At 41.9% G+C, this 24,008-nt stretch overlaps 1 protein-coding gene and 1 long non-coding RNA gene across 2 annotated transcripts in view; one reads left to right on the top strand and one right to left on the bottom strand.

Annotated features, from left to right (window-relative positions):
- RIMKLA (ribosomal modification protein rimK like family member A) overlaps positions 1-7,352 on the bottom strand; it is a 33,450-nt gene extending 26,098 nt beyond the window's left edge. The window contains exon 1 of the mRNA XM_003415535.4: positions 7,190-7,352. Within this exon, the coding sequence (XP_003415583.2) occupies positions 7,190-7,352 (163 nt within the window). The remainder of the gene's footprint in view (positions 1-7,189) is intronic.
- Positions 7,353-7,691: 339 nt separating this feature from the next.
- The window catches only part of LOC135230889 (uncharacterized), a 36,657-nt gene continuing 20,340 nt past the window's right edge, over positions 7,692-24,008 (top strand). Inside the window, exons 1-3 of the long non-coding RNA XR_010321627.1 lie at positions 7,692-7,765; positions 8,465-8,528; positions 21,830-21,953. This is a non-coding gene — a long non-coding RNA (uncharacterized LOC135230889). The remainder of the gene's footprint in view (positions 7,766-8,464; positions 8,529-21,829; positions 21,954-24,008) is intronic.

Below are 24,008 nucleotides of genomic sequence, written 5' to 3'. Positions count from 1 at the left end.
ATATGTCTATTCCCGTCCCCACTCCCATCTCTCTGACCTCTTCTTCTAATACTCGTCCCTTCATTCACTCTGCTCTGACCATACTGGCTTCCTTGTTATTCTCTCTTGCCTAAATTACTCTACTCCCAGATATTCAAATGGTCTGCTTCCTCACCTCCTTCAGGACTTTACTCAAAAACCACCTCAGCCACCTTATCTAAAATTGCATTCTCCTCTTCCACTCCTGACACTTTCTATCCCCCTTCCTGGCTCTTCTTCTCCTCAGTCCTCTTCACCGAACATACCATATATTTTACTTATCTTGTTTATAGTCTATCTCCCCCTCTGCCTGCTTTGTTCTGTTGCCTAGAACAGTACATTATACATAATAGACAGTCAGCAGATATTCGTGATTGAATGAATGGAAAAAAATGATGAGGGCAAGGACTATGTCTGCTTTTACTCTCCATTATCTCTCTAGTGCCTAGCACAGTGCCTGGCACAGAGTAGATACTCATAAATATTTGTTGAAATAAATAAATAACAGTGAATGAATAGGATTGTTGTGAAGATGAAGAGACATAGAAGATATTAAAGTATTAACAACAGAGTTACAGGAATGAAGACCCATAATTCCTGTTAGTTTCCCAATGAAAAGTAATTTAAATGTATCATTTTCTCATAGTGGAGTCTTGAGTTGCTTTTTAGTAGTAAAGGATCAGTAGAAATAGAGAGAATTTCAGATCAAGTTATAGGTTTGTGTTAAAATAGCATTGGTAGACCAAATAGGCAACACCTGCAGAAAGGGACAGGAAAACTGGATGAATGGACACGGGGAACCCGGGGTGGAAAGAGGGAGTGTGCTGACACATTGCAGGGATTGCAACCAATATCACAAAACAACTTGCTAATAAATTTTTGAATGAGAAACTAATTTGTACTGTAAACTTTCACCTAAGGCACAATACAATTAAAAAAAAAACTATAAAAAAGTATTATTGTACAGAACGTCACTCATGAGTATTGTGCTCTTCAAAAAAAAAAATCTATATGAGACCAAATGGACAATAGTTATCCTTGAAGCACGGATGAAAAGTTTGGAAAGAAGTGAGACTAAGTTAATGGGAGTGAAACAACTAGAATGGAAACGAGAATGTTAACACAGTGTGAAGAATGTAACCAGTGTCACTGAACATGATGTGTAGAAATTGGTGTATATAGTTTCACCAAAAATACAGTAAGAACAAAAACAGCGTTGTTAGCTGCCATCAAGTGAGCCCCTGACTCATGGCAACTCCATGCACAACGGAACAAAACTGCGGCCCAGTCCTGCATCATCCCCAGGATCAGCTGCAGATCAGACCATTGTCATCCATCAGCCCTTCAGTGGCTAATTTTCAGAACTAGATCACCAGGCCTTTCTTCCTAGTCCATCTTAGTCTGGAAGGTCCACCGAAACCTGCTCAGCATCATAGTTACACACAAGCCTCCACTGACAGATGGGTGGGCCGCACATGAGGTGCACTGGCTGGGACTAGAACCCAGGTCTCCCACACAGAAGGTGAGAATTCTACCACTAAGTCACCAATGCCTTATAAAACCCTACTAAGGTGAAGTCTTTCAGGGCAGTAGGTAGGGTATGCAGGGAAGGGGCTAGAGTCAGGTAAGGCTAGCACTGAAGTAACTGCTTGTCAGTGAACTACCTGGTGGTAAGAGAAGTGACAAGGACGTGTACAGTGGGTAGGGATGACATGGAAATCCCTGAGTGATGGTTGTACCCTCTTCCACCAGGCAAGTCTAACAAATACAGGAGAAGTACCACGGTAGCAGCAGCAGGTGGTTCAGCAATCTATGAGCAGGGCTTTGAGATGCTCTAAGGATCCCAGTGTATGGGTTCTAGAATACTACTTAACAAAGTTCATGAGGTCTCTCTAAAAACTAATGCTAAAAATATTCTCAGTCCCTGAGGCTAGTCTGTAGCTAAGTGTGGACCCATGTGGTAAAGTGTGTCCATTCAGCACTCACGTTAGTTGGGAAATATCATATGGTAGGTGCTTCTACTCATTCCCTGACCTTTTTCACTAGTGCTGTACAGTGGTATTATTCAGATCACAAAGTGTCAGATACAGGCTCTTAGAAGAACAAAGGTCAAAGACCTCTGTGAGACAAAAGTTAGCATGGTACATTTTCTGGCTACTATCATCTTGCACAGTAATGGAAGTTCATCCTTTCTCTGTGAGACCTTCTATTGTCTTCTGGCAGGCTGAGGTAGACCATTTCCTCACAGAAATTTAGTTAGGATCCTTCCCCTCTATCCCCGGCCACTTAAAAAAAAATCCTACTCACCTGATCATTGCTCAAAATCAAGTAAAAGGATCCCAGAACACTTCGATTTAAATAACTCAATCTATAAACTGCCATATGGTCACCAAGGTTTAGCTGTGACAATAAGGTAAAATGCTGAATCATTCTGCTCCCAAGAGGCCAATGTCACACCCTCATTTGTGGGTCAGGCTCATTTTATCTGAATTTGTGACTATACTTGTTTCTTGAGCCAGTCAATTATAGAGGCTTGTGGATAGTTAAAGGACTTAATTCTCACTGATGAATCTGTCCTCGTATAATGACTCATCAGAAACACATTTATACATCCAGTCATGATCTCCCAAACACAGAAACTAATCACAGTCAAAGTCTCGTATACCTTTAAGGTACTTCACTCAGTCATCCAAGAAACATTAACTGATTAACTGAAGGCCTACTATGTGCTGTGCCAGTTATGCAGCACACATTTGAGGAATCCCCAGTCTTGGGGGCTGGGAGTGAGACAAGACTTGTAAATAGATAAATTACAATAAAATACGATAAAAGCCAGTTGCCATCAGGTTGATCCTAACTCATGACGATTACATGTTTTTCAGAGTAGAACTGTGCTCCACAGGGTTTTCAGTGGCTGTGATTTTTTGAAAGTAGATTGCCAGGCCTTTCTTCCGAGGCACCTCTGAGTAGATTCAAACTGACAACCTTTTGGTTAGTAGCCAAGGGCTTAACCATTTGTGCCCCTAAAAAAACCAAACCCAGTGCTGTCGAGTCAGTTCCGACTCATAGCGACCCTGTAGGACAGAACAGAACTGCTCCATAGAGTTTCCACGGAGTGCCTGGAGGATTCAAACTGCTGACCCTTCGGTCAGCAGCTGTAGCACTTAACCACTATGCCACCAGGGTTTCCATTTGTGCCCCTAGGGACTCCTAAAATATGATGAAGTGTATTTTAAAAAGGTATGCATAATGTCATTTGGCAGCAGATGGAAGAGAGGGATTACTTAGGGTAGGGTTGAGAGCTCAAGAAAGCCTTTATAGATATAACACTTGAGCTGGATTCAAAGTTCACTATGTGGGAGAAGCTGGACCAGATGGGCATTTCAGGCAGAGGGAATTTCAGCATAATGCCCAGAGTGACAGAGGCTGGTGAAGTCAGTGTGGGCTGACACATGGAGTGGAGTGCAAGTGAGGAGCATGGTGTAGAGTGCAAGACAGGGGCACAGAGTGGAGTACAAGAGAGGGGCACGGAGTAGAGTGCAAGAAAAGAGACAGAAAGTGCTTGAACCAGAATTATTGAGTATTCGTTCTGTATCTCAGCCAGCAACAGGTGCCCAGACATCTTCTTCGTGTTTGTAAGAGTTCATATGTGAAAAGCACCTAGACCTATTCCTGGCACAGAACAGGCACTATATATATTTTGCTGTTATTATTATTATTATCTGCATTTTGGTGTCACATTCACCATCTTGTCCTCAGGGTTGAGAATAATTAATAAATATTTCTTGAATGAATGAAGAACTTGTGGTTTCTAAGGAAAATGGAGACAGATATGATTCTCATAATCCATCAGTAAGTTAAGGAGGAAAAATGTTTTCTGTAAGATCGCTTCAATTACCTGAAGGTCATTCCCTTCTCCCTAGTAGTCTCCCCACCCAAATCCATGCTGGGTAGGGTAGATTACCAATTACTATTAAGCATAATAATCATAAAACCTTTCATTTTTATAGAATTTTAAGCTTACATGTTTTATCTTGTTTAAAACAATTACGATCTTTAAATCCACAACTTTTAATCTCTTGTCTGAATCCTATTTCCAGATATAATCCCAGGATTTGGACTCCTACTAGCCTCCACAGAGGGAACCTCAGGAATGAACTAAAGCCACTGGCTGAGACACTGCTCATACCTACTGCACACTGACTCCATCATATTCCTACTCCAATCCAAAGAAGGAGAAGAAAGGAGTGAAAGCATGAAGGTTTTGTAGAGGTGGTAACTTAATTTCCCAAACTATAAAATTACTCTGTAAAGGTGCTATCTAGACTCGATTTAATTCAATTCCATTCAATCCCACATTTACTGAGAAAGAAACTATAGATTGCAGATGCCTAAAGCATACTTCCACATCACTGGGCTGGGAATTAGGAGATCAGGGTTTGCTGCTAACTGGATGGGATGGTAGTCAGCAAGTAGCTTCATCTCTTTGGGCCTTAGGTTCTTCATTTGTAAAATGAAAAGGTTAGACTGAAAGATCTTGAAGTCCTTCCTGGCTCTAACATTCTGTAATTTTGAAGCGGGAAATAGCATTTATATCATTGTAATTATATATTTCTGTATTTTTGAAGACAGTAAGTTCTGGAATTTTTTTCAGAGAAATATTTGCCTCAGCAAATTGCCCGTTGTTTTCTATTGTTTGACTATCGAAGAAATTGGGAAAAACAGCTCACATGTTCATTCATTCAAAAATATTTACTGAGTGCCTAGTCTGGTGGTGTAGAGGTTAAGAGCTATAGCTGCTAACCAAAAGGTCAACAGTTCGAATCTACCAGAGGCTCCTTGGAAACTCTGTGGGGCAGTTCTACTCTGTCCTATAGGGTCACTATAAGTTGAAATCAACTCGACGGCAATGGTTTGGTTTAGTTTTTGCTTACTATGTGCAGACCACTATTCTAGTCACCATTATAGCACTGAACAAAGCAAACGAGGGTGCCCTTTTCATGGAACTCACTTTCTTGTGCTTTAATTAATCTACCCCCACAACAAATAAATCTTTTGGCTACTCTGGATGGCAGAAGTGATGACCTAATAGGTTTGTTTTATGTGTTGATATGTGGCTAACTCTGAACTAGCAAAAAATGAAAACTGCATTAAAAAAAAAAAAAACTTGTTCCAATTTCTCCATGGATCAGGCAAACAGCTGTCTAAATTTTCTTAAAAAAGAAGTAACTCCTGATTTGTGAATAGACTGAGATACTTTCACACATGAATTCCAGTAAAGTTTTAAGACACTAAACAAAGGGGTTTAAGTGTTTCTGCAGCATTAGAATTTAATTCTCTCTCTTCTGGGCCCAGTGCTTTTTAAAATGGGGTTTTAGAAACAAAACAGCATTTTCCTACTCTTTTTTTTTTTTTTTTTTATACAGACTTAGTGATGGGTCTACAACAGGAACATTATACGATATTTGGTTAGTGTGTAAAAAAAAAAATTACAAGCTGTTAAAAAGGAGAATGGGGAGGAGGAGGGAAAGGAGGAGAGGAAGGGCAAACAGACCGATCCTCAGGGTGGAAGGATATATATATGAAGTACTTGGTGATCTAGATCAGTAAATACAGCAGGTTATCCCATGTAAGTACAGTACTGAAACACAGAATTTTAGAGCTAGAGGAAACGTCACTCCTAGTTTTACAAAGAAGAAACTTGAGATTCAAAGACCTAGAGTGACTTGCCCAAAGCAAAATCAAAATACTTGTTAGCAACAAAGAATTCAAGTCTTCAGATTGCCTGTCCAGGAATCTAGTACTACATTAACTAACTGTGAAGGTTTTAGCACATCAAGGATAGGGAGTGGGTACCCTGTAAGCTTGAAAGATTCTATTTTAGACTAAATGTAAAACACTTAATGATTGGAATGTATTTCTACAACAGCTGTACAATCTGATATTACTTAGGAAGGATTTAGATACACTTAGGGATGAAAGGGAAAAACCCTGGTGGCGTAGTGGTTAAGTGCTACGGCTGTTAACCAAGAGGTCGGCAGTTCAAATCCGCCAGGGCTCCTTGGAAACTCTATGGGGCAGTTCTACTCTGTCCTATAGGGTCGCTATGAGTCGGAAGCGACTCGACAGCAGTGGGTTTGGTTTTTTTTTTTTAATGGACGAAAGATCTATAACAGAAAAGTGTCGAATTCAAAATTTCATTTGTAAGTAGCTTGTTCAGAATTCAGAACCCTTTTCCCCACCAAACAAAAGTAACGAATTATGCCTGTTTAACAAGGTGTAGTTGAAATATATGAATGTTATCCCACCAAGCACCCTAAACTGAACCTCTTGAGTGGCTGGATACCTCAAGCCAGAGGAAGATTCCTAAGCCTGGATCCCTAAGCCAGAGTCTGCTAATATTAAGAATAATTAAGAATATTCAAAAACACATTTAACCTTTTGAGGTCAGGGTCACAGATGATAACCAGGTCTTACCCAAAAAAGTTCCTGGACACAGCAGTGATCAGTGAGGTCAGAATGGTCTGTACCTAAAATCTTGGCTTTTCTGAAATTAGAATTCAACACTTTTAAAGGGAGGAGGATGAGTTTAAGAAAACCCATCCAAGGTCTACTCTTGCACCTAATTAAAAAAAAAAAAAAAACTTGATAGGTGACTCCAATTGTTCTCAGATTTTTGCCAATATGTAGGTTGTTAGTTAGGGAATTATATTCTATGCGGTGCATTACTGATGCTTACACATTCCTGGAAAACTTTAAAAACACTGGATCTTAATGGCAATTTTGTAAATTTAGTGGGGGTTTCTATAAATCTCAGAGTCTGAAACGACAGGGTATCAACACAAGCAGAATTTGCAAATTTGGGGAGGCAGGTGATTCTCCTCGGACATCCAGGCGGCTTCAGGTGAATTTGAGTTTCTCACAAAACAAAGTGCCCCAAGTAAATCAAATTACATTCCACGTCTTGGCCCCAGGGCAGATGGTGATGGTCATGAAAGCTAACGAGGTTATGAGCTTTCCCCAATCCAAAGAGGGATTGCAGGGGGAGAGCTCCTGGTTTGGGGGACCCGAAAGAGACTTGGCTAAGGGAGGCCAGGGTGAGCGCGCCACCCGGCCGCCTCTCGGGGACGTTGGCGCGCCTCCCCGCCCGCCTGGGGCCCGCCTCGCTCACCGAGGTGGCCGCCGACGATGGTGACGGCGATCTGGTCCATGAGCACCGCCCGGAAGCGCACGTCCTGCTCGGAGCAGCGCTGCCGGAGGGCGCGCAGGATCTGCACTTGCGGGTAGTCCTCGCGGATCCGGCGGTCCGTCAGGAACCAGAGCTGGGAGCACATGGCGGCCGGAGCCGGCCCCCTTGGCGCCCCGGGCCGCTCCCTCGGGCGGGCGGACGGGCGGGCGGGCGGGCGGGCGGCCGGCCGGCGACCCCGGCGAGCGCGCGCCGTGGCTCCGCTCCCGCCGGTGCGCCAGGCACCTCTGCAGCCCTGACCCAGCGAATCTGCCCGGCCACTCAGCGCCGCCGCCGGCCCGGAGCCAGCCAATCAGCGCGCGGCGGCGGGCGCGGGTCGGCAGCGCGGCCAGCTGCAGAGGCGGCCCCCGCGGGCGGCGCCCGGGAGGGGCGGCGCGGCCCGGGCCTGCGGCGGCCCGAGGAGGGGCGGGGCGCGGGCGCCGCAGGCCGGCGGCGGCGAGGCTGCGGGGGGCACCCTGCGCCCTGCCCTGGACCCCCGGTGAACTGGCGCTGCCTGTCAGGGTGCGTCGGCCCGAGCGGTAGGGCCAGGGGCGGCGGCCCAGTGGAGCGGAGAGGTGTCAGGGCGGACGGACTGTCAGCAGCCGGCAGCGCGATGCGTCCCGAAGGCGGTCTGGAGCATTGAGGGGTTGGGGGCAGGGCCGGGGCAGGGACTCAGGGACATTCCAAGGGGGACGGCCATGCTTAGAGAAGGTCGCGCGGTTAGGCCCCCAGCCGGACTCTCGGTCCCTGCAGGTCTTGAAAGGAGAGCGATTTCTCTGCCCAGATCCTGGCCTGAAGCCTCGGGCGTGGATGAATTGGGGTTTTATCCACCTCCCATTGAGATCGTTTGAAGGTGCATTTCTGAGGGTCTCAGAATTCCTTACACTGGACACCCTCTCTTGGCTTTCGGCAATTCTGAGTCTCCAGAACATGGATATGATAAAAAAAAAAAAACGACCTAATAGCCCTCGTAGTTTAAAGGACCACTGGCTGGTTTTCCCTCCTCCCACCCCCATCACCCCCAGGCCATAAAACTGAGTCATCTTTTCACACCGTCCTTGGTCTTAGCCAATTGCAAATCCTGCCTGCAAAGTACTTTGTTTGAAGCCAGATTTTTCTTTCTAAAAGACTGCAGGACTGAAGCTAGCCATCTTTGGAGATTGCATTTGCTCTTCCAGCTCATTAAAATATATTGTTTTTTTTTTTTTTTTTGGCTTTGAGAAGCAAGAGTCATTTCAAGGTAGACCCAGCAATGACAGCTTAAAAATGGAGTAGGATGTCTCAGGTAAGGTAAAAGCTTCATTTTAAATACTATGCCTGCATATACCCACTAGATGTGCGTTTGGAAAAGTTCCATATAAATGGAGTTTCAAAACTTAACTCCTTTTTCAGGCAATTCTCAGTGAATCCTTTTGTGTTGCAAAACATCTCTTCCTAACTAATGTGTTTTCTTAAAATGAGTAGCAGTAACCCATTTCCCTCTATATAACTTTCAAAACTATCTTCTAATCACAGTTCAATTTGTATCCAGTTAGGAGATGGATGTGCTTGTATAGGTGTAATGTTGTGCTATATCATTGAAGTTCCTCAAGAACAGTGGTAGCTGCCCCAGGTATAGGTTGTTTTCTAAGGTGTATTATTTTGTGTAATATTTCTCCATAGATGATTCCTGAATTCAAATACAACCCTGACATATCCTAGCTTCAGCAATATGAAAGGATGCTATCTTGCCATCACCTGACACTCAATGTACCTAAAGTTATTCTTTTCTTCTCCCTCCCAGGTTCAACTAACTTAGACCATAAGGAAAATCCGTTATCTCAAGTAACAAGAAATCTTGTTACTTGAAGTAGAGCATCTCTAGGGTTAGCTAATGTAACAGCTCAATAACATTCTTTCCATTTTTTTTCACTCTGACCTCACTAGGCTAGTACCCCTCATAGTCATGAGATGGCTGCCGCAATTGCAGCTGACACGTGCAAACACACACTGTCCAGCAGAAGCAGAGAGACTGTTTCTTCCATATGTCTCTTTTTACCAGCAAGGAAACCCTTTCTCAGAAGCTCTCAAGCAGATTTCCCATAGTCTCATTGGCTAGAATCATATCACATGCCCATGTCTAAACCAGTCGCTGGCAAAGAGTAAAACACGGTTGTAAATGGCTTAAGTTAATTATGATCCACCCACTGTGGCTGAGAATTGGATTCCCTCCCCCAAGCACATGGCCATGTAAAAGTGGGTGAAAACTTGGACAAAACTGGGGTTCTCTTAGAAGGAATGAAGGAAGAAATAAATGTTGGGAAGACAAACAGTGGTGTTTGATACAGATAGTAATAAGGCAAGTGTATACCAAAAGACCCATTACTATCTAATTGATTCTGACTCATAGTGACTCTATAGGACAGAGTAGAATTGCCCCACATAGCTTCCAAGGCTGCGAATCTTTACCGAAGCAGACTGCCACATCTTCCTCCCACAGAGCAGCTCGTGGGTTTGAACTGCCAACCTTCTGGTTAGGAGCCAACAGCTTAACCACTGCACCACCAAGGCTCCTAAGGCAAGTCTAAGTTCTGATTTCTTGGCAGAGATCATGCAGACAAGAAGGCAATGGGATGCCATACATAAAACCCTGAAAGAAAAGAATTGCCAACTAAAAATTATATGCCCAGCAAAATTGTCTGTCAAATACAATGGTGAAATTAGGACATTCCCAGATGTAAAAACCAGACCACCCTTACAAGAAATATTAAAGGGAGTCCTTCGGATAGAGAACCCACTACAGCAGACAACAACCTGAGAGCAAGTCACACAACACATCACCAAGATGCCAACCCAGACAGAGAAATCTAAAAAATAAAATAAAGCCTCAGAACCAAAAACAGGTAACCAGAGATGTCAATCTGAAATCGACAACAACTTCAAAACTAAAAAGGGAAATGATTGGTATAGTTACAGAACTTCCATATGGAGAGGAAGTCAAGGCGATACCTAAAAATAACAGACTGTTTTAAACATAGGATGATAAAGGTAAACTTCACAGTAACCACAAAAAAAACTAACAAATGTACCCACAAAAATAAAGAAGAAAACCAAAAAAGCTTTAAAAAAAAACCCCAAACCAAACCCATTGCTGTCGAGTCAATTCTGACTTATAACGACAGTATGGGACAGAATAGAACTGCCCCACAGAGTTTCCAAGGAACAGCTGATGAATATGAACTGCCAGCCTTTCGGTTAGCAGCCAAGCTCTTGACCACTGTGCCACTGGGGCTCCAAAAAGACTCAGTAAACACAAAAACAAAGGAAAGGAAAAGACAATCCATGAACAAAAAGGACTCCCCCAAGAAAATTAAGTGGAACAAAGAAAGTGTCAACATCAAAAAAAAAAAAAAAAAAGCATAACAAAATGACAGGAGTAAATTCACATCTGCCAATAATCACACTGAATGTAAATGGGTTAAATGTGCCAGTCAAGAGACAGAGAGTGGCAGAATGGATAAAAAAATAACTCATCAATATGTTGCCTACAAGAGACACACCTTAGACACAAAGGCATAAAGAGGTTAAAAATGAAAGGATAGAAAAAAATATATCAAGCAAACAGTAACCAAAAAAGAGCAGGAGTGGCAATATTAATATCTGATAAAATAGACTTTAAATAAACTCCATTATAAGAGATAAGGACATTATATAATGATTAAAGGATCAATCCACCGAGAAGACATAACCATAATAAATTATCCATGCACCAAATGACAGAGCTCTAAAATACATAAAATAAACCCTATAGAAATAAAAAAGAGAAATAGACAGTTCGGCAATTATAGAGGAGCGCTGGTGGTGCAGTGGGTTAAGAGCTTGACTGCTAACCAAAAGGTCAGCAGTTTGAATCCACCAGCAGCAACTTGGAAACTCTATGGGGCAGTTCTGCTCCATCCTATAGGGTCGCTATGAGTCAGAATTGACTTGATGGCAATGGGTTTTTTTTTTTTTTTTTTTAAGTAATAGGAGATTTTAACACACCACTTTTATTTATTTATTTTTTATAATTTTTATTGTGCTTTAAGTGAAAGTTTACAAATCAAGTCAGTCTCTCACACAAAAACTTATATACACCTTGCTAACCCAGTATACACCTTGCTATGTACTCCCAATTACTCTCCCTCTAATGAGACAGCCCGCTCTCTCCCTCCACTGTCTCTTTTCGAGTCCATATCGGCAGCTTCTAACCCTCTCTACCCTCTCATCTCCCCTCCAAGCAGGAGATGCCAACATAGTCTCAAGTGTCCACCTGATCCAAGAAGCTCACTCCTTACCAGCATCCCCCTCCAACCCACTGTCCAGTCCAATCCATGTCTGAAGAGTTGGCTTCAGGAATGGTTCCTGTCCTGGGCCAACAGAAGGTCTGGGGGCCATGACCACCTGGGTCCTTCTAGTCTCAGTCAGACCATTAACTCTGGTCTTTTTATGAGAATTTGGGGTCTGCATCCCACTGCTGTCCTGCTCCCTCAGAGATTCTCTGTTGTGTTCCCTGTCAGGGCAGTCATCGGTTGTAGCCAGGCACCATCTAGTTCTTCCGGTCTCAGGATAATGTAGTCTCTGATTCATGTGGCCCTTTCTACCTCTTGGCCTTGTGTCCTTGGCGTTCTCCATTCTCCTTTGATTCATGTGGGCTGAGACCAATTGATGCATCTTAGATGGCTGCTTGCTAGCGTTTAAGACCCCAGACGCCACTCTTCAAAGTGGGATGCAGAATGTTTTCTTAATAGATTTTATTATGCCAATTGACTCAGATGTCCCCTGAAGCCATGGTCCCCAAAGCCCTGCCCCTGCTACACTGGACTTCGAAGCATTCAGTTTATTCAGGAAACTTCTTTGCTTTTGGTTTAGTCCAGTTGTGCTGACCTCCCCTGTATTGTTAACACACCACTTTTAACGATGGACAGAACAACTAGAAAGAAACTCAACAAAGATACAGAATATCCAAATAACACCATCAACCAACATGACCTCCTAGGAATATACAGAGCACTCCACGCAACAGCAGTGCAGTACACATTCTTCTCCAGTGCACATAGATCATTCTCTAGAATACACCATATCCTAGGCTACAAAGCAAGACTCAATAAATTAAAAATACCAGAATAATACAAAGCATCATCTCAGATCACAGCACCATAAAATTAGGAATCAATAACAGGAAGAATAAAGAAAAAAAAATCAAATACTTGGAAACTGAACAATACCATGCTTAGAAAACCAGTGGGTAGTAGAAGAAACTAAAAATGAAATTAAAAAATCCCTAGAATAAAACACAAATGAAAATACAACGTACCAAAACCTTTGAGACACAGCAAAAGCAGTGCTCAGAGGCCAACTTTGAGCAATAAACACACACATCAAAAAAGAAGAAAGGGCCAAAATCAATACCTTAGCCCTACAACTTGAACAAATAGAAAAAGAGTAGGAAAAGAAACACACAGCTGTCAGAAGAAAGGAAACAATAAAGGTTACAGCAGAAACAAATGAAGCAGAAAAACAATTGAAATAATCGACAAGACTAGAAGCTGGTTCTTTGAAAGGATCAGTAAAATTGACAAACCACTGAACAAATTCACAAAAGAAAAAAGGAGAAGATGCAAATAACTAAAATAAGAAATTAAATGGAAAAAAAAAAGAAATTAAATGGGCAGCATCACATCAAAACCAAATGAAATAAAAAGGATCATAACAGAATACTACAGAAAATTATACTCCAACAAATTTGAAAACCTAGAGGAAATGCACAAATTCCTGGAAACACACTACCTATCTAAACTAACATGAACTGAGGTAGAAAATCTGAACAGATCATAGCAAAAGAAGAAATTGAAGAGGTCATTAAAAAAAAAAAAAACCTACCAAAAACAAACAGGCAAAAGCCCTGGCCTGGACAGTTTCACTGGAGAATTCTACCAAAATTCAGAGAACAGCTGACACCAATGCTACTCAAACTATTCCAGAATATAGAAAAGGAAAGAATACTCCCAAATTCATTCTATGAAACTGTAATGGTTATGATTGAGTGTCAACTTGGCTGGGCCATGATTCTTGGTGTTTTAGCAGTTGTATAATGTCGTGATTATTTCCCTGTTGAAATTTGATATGCAATTACCCCTATGATGGAATCTGCTGAGTGGTACTGATGGGGGTGGGCAGCTTACTGCCCCCTCAGTTTTCATCTCTCCACCCTCCACCACCTACTTCCTTCTTACTTGCCTTGCCAAAGCTTTTGGCTGATTCTGGATCCTGCAGGTGCCTCTTGTTCATCTGACCTTTGGTTCTTGGGACTTGAGCTAGCTGCTTACCTGCTGGTCTTGGGATTCGTTGATCTTCACAGCCTGTGAGCAACAGTCCTGCTGTCCGATCGGCCAGTCTTGGGTTTGCCAGCCCCTGCAGATGTGTGAATCAGGAGAAGCCTTGTGGTCTTGCCTGCCAATCTTGGGATTCACCAACTTTCACAGCCTGCGAGCAAGAATCCTGCTCTCCAACCTGCCAATCTTGGGTTTGCCAGCCTCTGCAGCTACATGAATCAGGAGAAGGTTTGATCCACAGACTTGGGATGTTCCAGCCTCTAGGATTGCATGAGCTGTTTCCTTGATATAAATCTCCATATATTTATACACTTTACTGGTTTTGCTTCTCTAGAGAACCCAGCCTAAGACATTTGGTCCTGAGAGAGTGGAGTGCTGCTCTAACAGATACCTAAAATGTGGAAGCAGTTTTGAAACTGGGAATGGATAGAAGACTCAGAAGGAGTGAGGAGAACTGTTAACAGGTGGAGATGGTGAGAAACAGCAGCAGCAGACTGGCAGCAGCAGCAAACCAGCAGCAGCAGAATCAGGAGACCAGTGCCAGACAGTGCTGGAGCCAATCCATGGAGTGAGAGAGCTAAGTGCCTATGTACAGATGGCTTCCTGGAGAAGTGGGGTGCTTCTGGGCACTTACCGGTGGAGCTACTGAGCTCTGGAACAATTGCCCCGGCAAGGCAGATGCGGGCATAAGGCCCAAGGGCTGAGAGGCCAAGGAACGCAGGAAGCTGAGCTGCCTCAGTCTCAAAAGGTATGGCCACGATCTCTGGGGTTTCAAAGGGTAGAGCCGTGGCCTCTTGTGTTTCTAAGGGTGCAGTCATCACTCAGATGGACTGAGGGAGCAGAGTTGCTGTCCCAGCGGGCCTGGAAGGTGGAGCTGAAGCCCAGGGCCAAAGGGGCTCTACTCAGAATCTGGAGAGTGTGCCCAATACCTAGAGCCTGGAGGACAGGGCCATTGCATGAACAGTCTCAGAGAACAGAGGGTTATTTTCAAGCCTTGAGGGCTAATGTAATGTGTTCTGCTGACTTGCTTAGTGCCTGTTATGACTTCTTTCCCTCCATTTTCTCCCATTTGTAATGGAAATGTCTAGCTTGTGCCTGTTCTGCCATTGTACTTTTGGAAGCAGATAACTTGTATTCTAGATTTCACAGATGAAGAAGAATTTTTAGATTTGGGACTTGGAGTCAATTTAAGAGTTTTGCTATGATATGACGGGGTGAATGTGTCTTACATGTAGTAAGGGCATGTGTTTTGTGGGGGCCAAAGTGTGGAGTGTCATGGAGTGAATTATGTCACCCCAAAATATATGTCAACTTGGTTAGGCCATAATCCCCAGTATTATGTGGTTAGCCTCCATTTTGTGGTTTTCGTATGTGTTATAAATCATAATCTCTGTCTGTGGTTAAAGAGGATTAGGGTGGGATGTAACACCCTTGCTCAGGTCACATCACCGATCCAATGTAAAGGGAGTTTCCCTGGGGTGTGGCCTGCACCATTTTTCTTACAAGAGATAAAAGGAAAGGGAAACAAGCAGAGAGTGGGGACCTCATACCATCAAGAAAACAGTACCAGCGAGCAGAGTGTGTCCTTTGGGCCTGGTGTTCCTGCGTGGAGAATCTCCTAGTCCAGTGCATGATTGACGAAAGGACCTTCCTCCAGAGCTGATAGAGAGAGAGAAAGCCTTCCCCTGGAGCTGGTGCCCTAAATTTGGACTTCTACCCTACTAGACTGTGAGAAAATAAACTTCTCTTTGTTAAAGCCATCCACTTGTGGTATTTCTGTTATAACTGCACTGAGTAACTCAGACAGAAGCCAACATAACCTTAATAAAAAAAAGCCAGGCAAAGACACCACTAAAAAAGAAAATTATAGACCAATGTCATGCATGAACATTGAAGCAAAAAATTTTCAACAATTTCTAGCCAATAGAATCCAACAGCACATCAAAAAAAATCATGAACAAGTGGGATTCATACCAGGTATGCAAGGATGGTTCAAAGTAAGAAAATCAGTCAACTTAATCAGACACGTAAATAAAAAAATGGAAAAGAATCACATGATCATCTCAATCAATGCAGAAAAGGCATTTGATAAAGTCCAGCACCCACTCTTGATAAAAACTCTCGCCAAAATAGGAATAGAAGGGAAATTCCTCAATTAAAGGCATATATGCAAAACCAACAGCCAACATTACTTTCAGTGGAAAAAGCCTGAAAGCATTCCCCCTGAGAACCAGAACCAGACAAAGACACCTTTTATTACCATTCTTATTCAACATTGTACCGTAAGTCCTAGCTAGGGCAATAAAACAAGAAAGGGAAATAAAGAGCATCTAAATTGGTAAGGAAGAAGTAAAACTATCCCTATTTGCAGACAATATGATCCTATACATAGAAAATCCCAGAGAATCCACAAGAAAGCTACTGGAACTAATAGAAGGATTCAGCAAAGTGGTGGTAGAAGATCAACATACAAAAATCAGTCAGATTCTTTTACACTAACAGAGAACTTCAAAAAGAAATCAGGAAAATAATACCATTTACAACAGCACCCCCCCCCCCAATAAAGTATTAGGAATAAATCTAACTAGGGATGTAAAAGACTTCTACAAAGAAAACTACAAAACAGTACTGCAAGAAACCAAAAGAGACCTTCATAAATGGAAAAACATACCATGCTCATGGATAAAAAACCCATTACCAATGAGTCGATTCCAACTCATAGTGACCCTATAGGACAGAGTAGGACTGCTCCACAGGGTTTCCAAGGAGTGGCTGATGGATTCAAACTGCCAACCTTTTGGTTAGCAGCCATAGCTCTTCATCGTTGCACCATCAGGGCTCCTGCTCATGTACAGGAAGATTTAACATTGTGAAAATGTCAGTACTACCCAAAGCAATCTATAGATACAGTACAATCCCGATCCAGATCCCAACAATACTCTTTAATGAAAAGGAAAAAGTAATCATCCACATTATATGGAAAGAAAAGAGCCCATGGATAAGTAAAATATTACTGAAAAAGAAGAACAAAGAGGGAGTCCTCACATTACCCAATCTCAGAACCGTAGTCAAAACAGTCTGGTACTGGTGGAATGACAGACACATAGACCAATGGAACAGAATTGAGAATCCAGAAATAAATCCATCTACCTATGAACATCTGATCTTCGAAGTCCATTAAATGGGAAAGAGATAGTCTCTTCAACAAATGTTGTTGGAAAAACTGGATATCTATTTGCAGACAAATGAAACAGAATCCATACCTCGCCCTATACATGAAAACTAATTCAAAATGGATCAAAGACCTAAATGTAACACTTGAAGCTATAAAGTTCATGAAAGCAAACATAGGGACAATGCCAGGGGCCCTAATTTATGGCATAAATAGAATATCAAGCATTAACTAAAAATACACAAACTCCAGAAGATAAACTAGAAAACTGGAACCTTCTGAAAATTAATACTTATGCTCACCAAAAGACTTTTCTAAGAGAGTAAAAAGAGAAAAACAGAACCTACACACTGATAAAGTATCTTTGGCAATGACATATCTGATAAAGGTTTAATCTGTAAAATATACAGAATACCTCAACAACTCAACAATAAAAAGACAAGCAACCCAGTCACAAAATGGGCAAAGGACATGAACAGACACTTCACCACAGAGGACATTCAGGCAGCCAACAAATACATGGAAAGATGCTCATGATCATTAGTCATTAAAAACAAAAAACAAAACTCGTTGCTGTCAAGTGGATTCTGACTCTAGAGTGACCCTATAGAACAGATTAGAACTGCCCCACAGGGTTTCCAAGGAGCAGCTGGTGGATTCAAACTACCAACCTTTTGGTTAGCAGCCAAATGTTTAACCACTGCACCACTGATTTGATTTGTATCTCTCCAAGTTGATACGCAATCTTAACCATCACAGATACCATCTCACCCTTGCAAGAATGGCACTGATCAAAAATTCAGAAAACAGTAAATGCTGGCGAGGTTGTGGGGAAATTGGATCTCTCATACACTGCTGGTGGGAATGTAAAATGGTACAACTCCTATGGAAGGGATATGGAAAATGATATGGTGCTTCCTTAAAAAGCTAGAAATAGAAATATACAATCCAGCAGTCCCACTTCTAGGAATATATCCTAGATAAATAAGAACCATCAAACAAATAGACATATGCACACTCATGTTCATTGCAGTATTATTCACAATAGCAAAAAGATGGAAATAACGTAAGTGCCCATCAACAGATGAATGGATGAACAAATTATGGTACATACACACGGTGGAATACTACACAATGATAAAGAACAGTGATGAATCTGGGAAATATCTTAAACATGGAAGAATTTGGAGGGCATTGTGCTGAGTGAAATAAGTCAATCACAAAAGGACAAATACTATGTGAGACCACTATTATAAAAACTCAAGAAAACGTTTACACATGGAAAGAAATAATCTTTAATGGTTACAAGGGAGGGGGAGGGTGGGGATGGAAATCACTATCTAGATAGCACCAAAAACCAAAAAAAAAAAACCCAAACCAACTGCCATCGAGTCGATTCCGACTCATAGCGACCCTACAGGACAGATTAGAACTGCCCCATAGAATTTCCAGTGAGCACCTGGTGGATTCAAACTGCTGCCCTTTTGGTCAGCAGCTGTAGCACTTAACCACGATGCCACCAGGGTTCAGACAAGTGTTAATATTGGTGAAGGGAAAGACAATACACAATATAGGGAAAGTCAGCACAACTTGACCAAGGCAAAAGAAGACACTTAGAAGAACACACACACACTCGTACATACACAAAAGGCAACCACAGTAAATACTATAGTATATACAACCCTACAACAACAGTAAAAGCAAATAATAACTCACAAGCAGATACATAGGCCGATATGTATGCTGAATAGGCAAAGGAGGGCATAGGGAAGTATACTTATGTACATATATAGGTTAGGCTGTGGATATTTTAACATACATATTTATATGTAAGCATGTATATTCATACATATAATAAAGCACAAAGCGGGCAGAGTCATAGAAACTTCCTAGACACATCCAAACACCTTGAGGGACCAAGTTACTGGGGCTGAGGGCTGGGGACCATGGCCTCAGGGAACATCTAGGTCAATTGGCATAACATAGCTCATAAAGAATGTTCTACATCCTACTTTGGCGACTAGTGTCTGAGATCTTAAAGCTTGCGAGTGTCCTGTCCAGAGCAAAGGAGAATGAAGAAAACCGAAGACACAAGGAAAATATTAGTCCAAAGGACTGATGGACCACATGAAACACAGCCTCCACCAGTCTGAACCCAGAAGAACTAGATAGTCCCTAGCTACTACCACCAACTGCTCTGACAGGGATCACAAAAGAGGATCCCAGATGGAGTGGGAGAAAAACACAGACCAAAATTCAAATTCACAAAAAAGAGAGGTCTTACTGGTCTGACAGAAACTAGAGGAACCCCGGAGACTATGGCCCCTGGACACCCTTCTAACTCAGAACTGAAGCCACTCCTGAAGTTCACCTTTCAGCCAAAGATTAGACAGGCCTATAAAATAAACAATAACATATATGAGGAACATGCTTTTTAGGTCAATTAAGTATAAAAGACCCCATGGGCAGCACCTGCCCAAAAGCAAAGACAAGGAAGCAGTAAGGGACAGGAAAATTGGACGAATGAAAATGGGGAACAGAGGGTGGACAGTGGGAGAGTGCTGACACATTGAGGGGATTACAGCCAATGTCACAAAAATGTGTATAAATTTTTAAATGAGAAAAAAAAAATGTAAACATGCAAACTAAAACAAAACAAAAACACCATACATATCCATGGCAGAGGTCAGCTTGGCTCTGCTATGGGTTGTCTTCACACTGTGACCCAGGCTACTATAGAAACCTCTACCTGGAACAATGTCTCACGGAAGAAGAAAAAAGATCTTGGTGAACCACATACTGGATCTTCATGCTTCTGCCTGGAAGTTGTACTTGTCAATCTGCCCACATTTTCTTGTCCAGAACAACTTCACCTGACTGAGACTGACGTCAATGGAGCTGTTGTTATGGTTGCTGTAGAGTTGACTCCAGCTCATAGTGACCTTATGATGTTTATCTGTGTTTTATCAACTGTATGGAGGCATTCAACTGTGTGAATCATAACAGATTATAGATAACATTTCAAAGAATGGGAATTCCAGAACACTTAAGTGTGCTCATGCGGAACCTGTATGTGGATCAAAGAGGCAGTTGTTCTAACAGAACAAAGAGGCAGCCGTTCCAACAGAACAAGGGGATACTGCGTGGCTCAGAATTGAAAAAGGTGTGTGGCAGGGCTGTATCCTTTCACATTACTTATTCAATCTGTACGCTGAACATATAATCCAAGAAGCTGGACTAAGTGAAGAAGAACACGGCATTTGGATTTGAGGAAGACACATTAACAACACTGCTTGCTGAAACTAAAGACAGGTTGAAGCTCTTGGTGATGAAAGTCAATGGGGTAGGAAAGTATAATTCTTCCCTGGGAACGGTAACAAAACTTTGTGAACAACAATACCGTCTGCCAAATTTTGCTCTGATAATTACCCTTCCTCTCCTCAGGGTTCCCAAGGGAACTATAGACAAGAAAGAAATTGGAATCAAAACCAAAGGATCATTTTATTCGTAGATGAGCTGGCACCCAATAACCTCAGAGAAAAGCTTTGCCAAAAGACTGAGTTGAATCATATGGCTTAGATTTAGGGCCAAAGAGAAGCTTCCCTGTTCCCTGCTCCCACCCAATCTAAATTCTAGGACTAGCATGTTTAGGCATGCCTGCAGAAGAGAGGAAAAGATGATCAGATCTGCAAAGCAGACCAGGTTTAGTCATCTAAATGTGTGCTAGATGGAGACTGGGCTGGACCTATCCAGCAGGAAATGGGGAGCAAGAGTAGCACATAAGGTTATGTGGTGTTTTGACACAAAGTGACCCCATCCACTAGTGAAATGTGAACTAATTAATGTCCTGGGTTCTGACTAATCAGAAATTAGCAACTCCTTCTCCCTTCAGAAGGTAGCCAGTAAGAGGACCAGGCAGAGAAGTGAATTCCTTCCTCTCTTCTCACTTTTGTTCTTAATCCATTGGGAAGAGGAGTGGAAAAGTCCTCTACCAAACAAACAACATGTGTATTGTCTATTTGCCTCCTCAGCTAGACAACAAGCTCTTCAAGAACAGGGACCAATGCTCCTTGACTATTGTTTCTATACATGGTAGGTACTCAGATATTTGTTAATAATAATTATAACTCATTTAAGAGACATCATTGCTATGGTCAAAACTGTAGTCAGTTACAAACATATCAGGTTTTTGTAACCTTGGAATCTGGAGCCATTTTTCTTGTCTCACTTCCAACCTTCAGTATATTGGCACAGAAAGGTGTTGAGATGTGGGCCTTGACAGCGGAAAGAATGTGAAAATCTTCATAAATATTACATATGACCCCAAACTGATGAATTTGTCAAGTGTATAGAAGATCAAAATTTAATTGACATCAGTAAATGAAAGAAATGGTTGTCAATAACGGATTAAAATACACTAGAATAAACGGAAAGTAGTACACTTAAGGAACAAAAGAAGCATCACGCACAGATTCTAGAGAGAAAAGCTGACCATGCAGAAATGTGGCCAAGAAAGACCTGATAGATGTGGCAAGCTGTATTTATATTGAGGACTATATTAACAGAAGACTGTGAGGCCAAATTCATATTCACATCCCTGGACCTTGTATAGTGCCTAGCACATAGTGGATATTGATAAATATTTATTGAAAACAATGCATTAACTTGGCTTTGGTCAGATATTCCATGCTGTTCCTTCCCTCTGAGAAGTGTGTACATGATTAAATTCTATCCACTCTTTAACACCCTGGTCAAATATAGCTTCTTTCATGTTGTCTTCCCTAAAACTACCTCACCCCCAGCTAGAAGAAAACTCTCCTTTTCTGAATTCTCGAAAATAATTAATAATTGTTAATAATTATTATTCCAGTAATGTTGTTGTTGTTAGCTGCCATTGAGTTGACCCCCAATTCCTAGTGCTCCATGCACAATGGAATGAAACACTGCCTGGCCTGCTCCATCCCATAAACATTTGCAGATTAGACTATTGTGATCCATAGGGTGCTCATTGGTTGATCTTCAGAAGTGAATAACCAGGCCTTTCTTCCTACTCTACCTTAGTCCAGAAGCTCTGCTGAAATCTATTTGGCATCATAGCAACACACAAGCCTCCACTGACAGACAGATGGTGGCTGCGCCTGAGTCACATTGGCTGGGAATTAAACCCTGGTTTCTCTCAGGAACGGTAAGAATTCTACCACTGAACCACCATTGCCTCTGGTAACCACACAATGCTTTATTTGGACTAGTGTCTGTGAGACTCTCAGATGCTCTGACAGGGGCTAGTGTATACAGTTGTATAATTATGCACAGTTATATAGGTTGTTCAGTGCACTAGGGCACCGCACTGGGAGCACACATGGGGGCTGAAATCTAGCATGAAATCCAGATCACGAAACCGTACACCTGATTGAAAGATCTGTGGTTCAAACCCACTAGCTGCTCCCTGGGAGAAAGATACCACAGTCTGCTTCTGTGAAGATTACAGCCTTGGAAACTCTATGGGGCAGTTCTACTCTGTTTTATAGGGTCGCTATGAATCAGAATCTACTCAGTGGCAATAGGTTTGGTTTTAGTTTTAAGCTACACACCACACTCACGTGTTCTTCAGGAGCAAGAGGCTTTTTTTCTATTTCACAAAGGTATCAGGCCATGCCGTCATTGCTGATCTCAAATGGATCCTGGCTGAAAGCAGAGAATACCAGAAAGATGTTTACCTGTGTTTTATTGACCAGCCAAAGGCATTCTTTGTGTGGATCATAACAAATTATAATAACAAATTATGGATAACATTTTGAAAAATGGGAATTCCGGAACAATTAATTGTGCTCATGAGGAACCTGTACGTAGATCAAGAGGCAGTCGTTCGAACAGAACAAGGGGATACTGCATGGTTTAGAGTCAGAAAAGGTATGTGTCAGGCTTGTATCCTTTCACCATACCTCTTCAACCTGTATAACCAAACCAAACCCACTGCCATCAAGGCGATTCTGACTCATAGTGACCCTATAGTGACCCTATAGGACAGAGTAGAACTGCCCCATAGCGTTTCCAAGGAGCACCTGGTGGATTTGAACTGCTGACCTTTTGGTTAGCAACCGTAGCTCTTAACCACTACGCCACCAGTGTTTCCTCAATTGGTATGCTGAGCAAATAATCCCAGAAGCTGGACTATATGAATAAGAACGGGGCATCAGGATTGGAGGAAGACTCATTAACAACCTGCATTATGCAGATGACACACCTTGCTTGCTGAAAGTGAAGAGGACTTGAAGCACTTACTGATGAAGATCAAGACCGCAGCCTTCACCATGGATTACACTCCAATATAAAGAAACAAAAATCCTCACAACTGGGGAATAAAGAAATTCATAGAATGCAACGAGAATGAAAACACTTCCTATCAAAACCTCTGGGACACAGCAAAAGCATTGCTCAGAGGTCAATTTATATCGATAAATGAACACATCCATAAAGAAGAAAGAGCCAAAATCAGAGAACTGTCCCTACAACTTGAACAAATAGGAAGCGAGCAACAAAAGAATCCATCAGGCACCAGAAGAAAACAAATAATAAAAATTAGAGCTGAAGTAAATGAATTAGAGAACAGAAAAACAATTGAAAGAATTAACAAAGCCAAAAGCTGGTTCTTTGAAAAAATTAACAAAATTGATAAATCATTGGCCAGACTGACTAAAGAAATACAGGAAAGGAAACAAATAACCCGAATAAGAAACGAGATGGGCCACATCACAACAGACCCAACTGAAATTAAAAGAATCATATCAGATTATTACGAAAAATTGTACTCTAACAAATTTGCAAATCTAGAAGAAATGGATGAATTCCTAGAAAAACACTACCTACCTAAACTAACACAATCGGAAATAGAACAACTAAATAGACCCATAACAAAAAAAAAGATTGAAAAGGTAATCAAAAAGCTCCCAACAAAAAAAAGCCCTGGCCCGGATGGCTTCACTGCAGAGTTCTACCAAACTTTCAGAGAAGAGTTAACACCACTACTACTAAAGGTATTTCAAAGCATAGAAAAGGACGGAATACTACGTAACTCATTCTATGAAGCCCCCATATCCCTGATACCAAAACCAGGTAAAGACACCACAAAAAAAGAAAATTACAGACCTATATCCCTCATGAACATAGATGCAAAAATCCTCAACAAAATTCTAGCCAATAGAATTCAACAACATATCAAAAAAATAATCCACCATGACCA

Source organism: Loxodonta africana, chromosome 3 (assembly GCF_030014295.1).
Source record: "Loxodonta africana isolate mLoxAfr1 chromosome 3, mLoxAfr1.hap2, whole genome shotgun sequence".
NCBI classification, from domain to species: Eukaryota; Metazoa; Chordata; class Mammalia; order Proboscidea; family Elephantidae; genus Loxodonta; species Loxodonta africana.
The sequence above is the reverse complement of the archived record's forward strand: the minus strand, read 5'-3'. Positions and strand labels throughout refer to the sequence as shown.